At 37.6% G+C, this 5,419-nt stretch overlaps 1 protein-coding gene across 1 annotated transcript; it reads left to right on the top strand.

Annotated features, from left to right (window-relative positions):
- The first annotated feature begins 929 nt into the window (after positions 1-929).
- Positions 930-5,168, top strand: LOC111881688 (eukaryotic translation initiation factor). Its single transcript, XM_052765160.1, has 9 exons — positions 930-1,312; positions 1,964-2,035; positions 2,114-2,227; positions 2,317-2,469; positions 2,654-2,751; positions 3,035-3,122; positions 3,215-3,565; positions 3,637-3,879; positions 3,989-5,168. Exons 1-9 carry the CDS (start codon positions 1,154-1,156, stop codon positions 4,925-4,927), a joined length of 2,217 nt encoding a protein of 738 aa, XP_052621120.1. The 5' UTR covers positions 930-1,153; the 3' UTR covers positions 4,928-5,168.
- Positions 5,169-5,419: the final 251 nt, after the last annotated feature.

Here is a 5,419-nt window from a genome sequence, read left to right as displayed (position 1 = left end):
GTCTCTTCTTTTTCTTCATCTTTCCTAACCCACAACACACGAAATCCTATCTTTTTGAACCCATTCAATCCACTCAATTAAAAAAATACAAAACAACCAGGGTACAAGTTTTAAAACACATGATATAAGAGAAAATGAGAAAGAGAAAGTAAAGAGAGATGATGAAGTGGGTTAGTGAAACCAATCAACCCACTTGTTGAAGCGAGAATGGTACCGCCGATAACTCTATTGCTAATTAAGATTTTACCTTTGATTGTTTTGTATTTTTTTTAATTGAGTGAGTTGAGTGGGTTCAAAAATATAGGCTTTCCGTATGTTGTGGGTTGGAAAAGATGAAGAAAAATAAAAGACAAAAAGTGATGTGGTAGTGGGTTGGGAGGGAATGACTCCCTCCTCCCTTATGGAGAGTAGGTATATATGGGGTTAATATTATATATATATGGTACCATGTATGTTAATGAAGATAAATCATTCTAAACAAATGAAGGTGATTTAATTAAGCAAGTGGTTAGTGGCATCACATTAGTGCTGTGTAACCCACTCAAAATTAATCCTCACTTCACGTGTCATGTTACTATATTCGTTAGTTTTCTTATCGTTAGACAAAATTTTTAGTAAGTTGGGATACTTGGCAAGTAATTATGAATTTTAGCATCATATATATACTTTGCCATTCCATTATATTATTCCTTAGTTCATAATATAATAATTTGTTGTGGTGGGTTGGTCGACGTTTTTCGACCTAAAATTACCAATTGTTACATATTAAATTACATAACCTGACACATAATTCTAAATGATACAAGTTAAATTCTAAAGTTCAAATAAAAAAAGTTAGAGTGATCAAAGTTGCAATTTTATAATACTATAGGGGCATTTGCTGTGTTAAAGAAAAATAGCATCACACCATCAAATTTATAGGGTTTTTAGCTATCATCTTTTCTCTCCCCGCTCTCTCTCACTTCCGACAGGAGAGAGAAAGCTCCTTACCAATCTCTCTCTTCCTATTTATCCTAAAAAAAACCCTATCTTTCTTACATCAAGATTAAATATCTTGATTCTATAGATTCAGCGTTATCAGTCAATCGCTGATTCTCCCTTTAATTGATTCGATACTGTTCGATTTCAGAAAAACAGAGAGAAAATTCAAGGTATGCAGGCTGATCAAACGGTAATAAGCTTGAGACCTGGAGGTGGAAATCGGGGAAGAACCATTGGCCCTCGTTTTGATTCCTCGGCTTTCGGTTCATTAGATCATCCAATCCTTCGTCCTCATGGCGGTGCTGGCACTCCTTCTCTCGCCGCCTTCAAGGTCGTTACCTGATTTTTTCACCCTAAATGGATCTAGGGTTTATATATTAAGCGTTTTTTGATTATATTCTATTGAGTTAAGTCCTTTATATTGATACTTATATTCGTCAATCGTCATTATACCCTTGCTTCGAACGTTTATTTTAGTTTATATAACCCCTAGTCGAAACTCAATCTCAACTTCTATGGCTTATACTGTGGTGTGTTTATATACGTATGCATGTAGGTGATATGAGAATATAATTTTCTATGGGTTTTGATCTTTGATTCTAAAGGCTTTAGCTTTCCCTAACCTTTTCCTCTTCTTGAACTTGAAGCATAAGGTTGAGACTTGAGAGACATTTAGGTTTACTAAAAACCATTGTTACATCCCCTGATTCATGTTCATTATGTAATGGTGGTATGAAATTATTGAGGTAAACTTAGAGATGCCCTAATTCTTGTCAGGATGAATAAGTTCTTTCTGCTGTAAATTTGCAGTGCTTATTATCGTATAATTGTTGTAATGATGAAGAAAAGGCTCAGCTTTTATGTGTGAATGTCCTTTAATTACTATAATACTATCATTTAATGTTATATTTGATTATCATTTCCTTTGATCCATCTCTTTTTGGATTTTTTTTTTACATTCTCTCAATATTTCTTGTTTTAGACTGGTGATTCCCGCTTTGAAGCCCATGAACGCGTACGTTATACAAGAGACCAATTGTTGCAACTTAGGGAGGTAACATTGATGCTGCTTTTGTTTATTTATTTATTATAATATTATAATATATATTCGATTGACACTTGTTTTGAGTAGGTTGTAAATGTCCCTGATGAGATTCTTAAAGTCAAAAAAGAAGTTGACACCGAGTTTTTTGGTGAGGATCAAAGCTGGATCAATACCAATACCAATACCAAAGCAGAAGTAAATGTAAGTATTCCACATTTACATTTCCAACCTTTTCTTGGTAAAGTGAAAAAGACGAAAATGCCCTTGTCATTTATTTATTTTTCCTGCAGGTGCCAAGTCAGCCTCAGGCGCGTTACTCAGAGCCTGATAATCGTGACTGGCGTGGACGTTCCGGTTCTACCCCTGTGGACAACAGGCAACATGAAACAAATCAGTATAATCGACATGATCAATCAAGATCACAGATATCTTCTAACCAAGGGGTAAAGTTACAATTTTGGTCCCTCGGTTTATCACTTTTATGCGGTTTTGGTCCTTTTATATCGGTTTTGGTCATGAATCATCAGCTGTACTTGGAAGCAAACCCATGAAGCCGAAGCCTTGGTTATATTTTTCTTAAATGACCATTTTACCCTTGTGATTTTGTTTACATTTTATTTGAAACAGAGCGGCCCTGCTCCTGCTCTTATCAAAGCTGAGGTGCCATGGTCAGTTCGGAGGGGGACTCTTTCTGATAAGGATCGCGTCTTGAAGACAGTAAAAGGGTAAAAATTAAAATACCATTTTTACCCTTCATGTTTCAGATTCACACTGCCACTTCTACACAATATAAATATTGTAGTAAATTACAAAATAGTCCCTGTGCGTTCTTATTTCCACCTTTTCAGTCCAAAATCAAAACCTTTTTCATAATTCTGGCCCTTATTTTAATTTTTCAGTTTTGGACTAAACGTTAAAAAAATGGAAAACACAGGGACTAATTTTGTAATTTACTCTAAAGATTGAAAACATGTGTTCCATTTGTATTAACAACTTTATGCTTTGCAGTATCTTGAACAAACTGACACCCGAGAAATTCGACCTTCTCAAAGGCCAACTCATCGATTCCGGGATCACAACAGCTGATATTCTAAAGGTCCATTTTTTTTTTTTTATCATTCTACTTTTTTTTTTTTTTTCAGAAATTGAGAATTTAAAATGATGGTATTAGTGTTTTTCATGATACAGGGTGTGATATCATTGATATTTGATAAAGCTGTTCTTGAGCCAACATTTTGTCCCATGTATGCACAACTGTGTTCAGATCTTAATGTGAAGCTGCCTCCTTTTCCATCTGATGAGCCTGATGGAAAAGAGATCACTTTCAAGAGAGTTTTATTGAATAATTGTCAGGAGGCTTTTGAAGGTGCTGATAAATTAAGACAAGAAATAAGACAAATGAATGCCCCTGAACAAGAATCTGAACGTAGAGATAAAGAAAGAATTGTCAAAATTCGTACCCTTGGAAACATAAGGCTGATTGGTGAGCTTTTGAAACAGAAAATGGTTCCCGAAAGAATTGTTCATCACATCGTCCAGGTTTGTTGAGTAAATTACGTTTTTGCCCCTTTGAGTAATTTATCAACGACATTCCTTGTTGATGAAAACAGGAGCTTTTAGGACCCGATAATAAAACATGTCCAGATGAAGAAAACGTTGAAGCAATATGCCAGTTTTTTCAAACAATAGGAAAACAATTAGATGAAAGCCCAAAATCAAGGCGAATTAATGACACTTATTTCACTAGACTTAAAGAGCTCTCAACAAACCCACAACTCCCTTCACGTATGCGCTTTATGGTTCGTGATATTCTTGATCTCCGATCCAACAAGTGGGTCCCACGTCGCGAAGAAGTAATTAATTCATTCCTCTTTTCCTTTTTTCTTTTTCTTTTTCTTTTTTTACTTTTTCGTTTTCTGTGTTTTAATTTTATTTAATATTTTAATCCAAACTGTTTTTCAGGTGAAAGCCAAAACAATCACTGAAATTCACAATGAAGCCGAGAAGAACATGCGACTCCGCCCCGGTTCCACCGCCAGTATCCGTAACAACCGAGTACAAGGCGGCGGCGGTGTTGGTGGATTTCCGATGAACCGCCCGGGCGCTGGCGGCATGATGCCCGGAATGCCCGGAACGCGACTGCCCGGCCTGCCCGATAACGACAACTGGGAAGTCCCGAGGTCCCGGTCGATGCCCCGAAATCAAACCACCCAACCGCCAGTCACCGGAAAAACACCAACACCGTCGGCCAACCCAAGATTTCTCCCGCAAGGTAGCGGCGGTTTCATTGGCGGAAAAAGTAGCGCGTTACTGCAAGGTAGTGGTGTTGCCGCCTCCACCACCGCGGCCGCCGCCCCGTTGGAGTCTTCTCCGGTGGCAGTGAAACCGGTTGTAGCGAAGAATTTAGATGAAATGAAGAGGAAAACAGTTTCGCTTCTTGAAGAATATTTTAGTGTTCGGATGCTTGATGAAGCTTTACAGTGTGTGGAGGAGCTAAAGTCGCCGGAATACCACCCGGAGTTTGTGAAGGAAGCGGTTTCACTTGCTTTGGAGAAAAGTCCACCGTGTGTTGAACCGATTGCTAAGCTTCTTGACTATTTGTATTCCAAGAAGGTTTTGGTCAAACATGATTTGACCACCGGGTGTGTCGGTTACGCGTCGTTGTTGGATGATATCGCGATTGATTTGCCGAAAGCACCGGGTGGTTTCGGGGAGGTTTTGGGCCACCTGGTGGTGGCGGGCGGTGTAGATTTTAAGGTGGTGGAGGAGGTTTTGAAGAGGATGGAGGATGCGTACTTTCGGAAGGCGGTTTTTGGTGGGGTGATGAAGGTTGTGGGGTTGGGGAATGTGGTGTTGAGTGAACAAGTGGATGGTGTTGCTGCTTGTGAGAGGTTGTTTTGAGTGTGTTGTTTGTGGGTTTACGTAGGTGGTGGTAATGGGTGGCAGGTGGTGGTGGTTGGTTTTTGGGGAGGTGTATATTTTGATTTTTTATTTGGGATTTTATTGATAGCAATATGTGTTTGGAAATGAGATAGGTGAAGTGAATGTCGCCATGAATTTTGAAACTTGTTTTGTAACGTTAAGTTAGTTTATTATTTTGGACCTTTTTGGTAAGTTCATAAATTTTGCTTTTCACCTTTTATTGTTTTGTGTTTCAATGTCTGATTTGGTCGCTTAAAAAAAAGACAAATTTTTAATTTTTGTTTTGGTACCTTGACTGTTTACTGAAAAATGGAATGGAGCGTGATTCTTTTTTTTTTTTTTTGGGATGATTTTCATACAACGAGCTAGTAGATTTTTTTTTTCTAAGAATAAAATGAGATTTTTATTTATAACTATAAATTACCTTTTATTGATTTAGTTTTTAAACATACTGTGTTCGAGTTAGGAATA

Source organism: Lactuca sativa, chromosome 7, assembly GCF_002870075.4.
Source record: "Lactuca sativa cultivar Salinas chromosome 7, Lsat_Salinas_v11, whole genome shotgun sequence".
NCBI lineage: Eukaryota > Viridiplantae > Streptophyta > Magnoliopsida > Asterales > Asteraceae > Lactuca > Lactuca sativa.
This window is presented reverse-complemented; position numbering and strand designations above follow the sequence as displayed.

Excerpts from the sequence above, each read along its gene's own strand:
- LOC111881688 (XM_052765160.1), top strand. The coding sequence starts at position 1,154 with ATGCAGGCTGATCAAACGGTAATAAGCTTGAGACCTGGAGGTGGAAAT. Across the intron at positions 2,752-3,034 it reads GTCTTGAAGACAGTAAAAGG|TATCTTGAACAAACTGACAC; the intron begins GTAAAAATTAAA and ends TATGCTTTGCAG. Across the intron at positions 3,880-3,988 it reads GGGTCCCACGTCGCGAAGAA|GTGAAAGCCAAAACAATCAC; the intron begins GTAATTAATTCA and ends ACTGTTTTTCAG.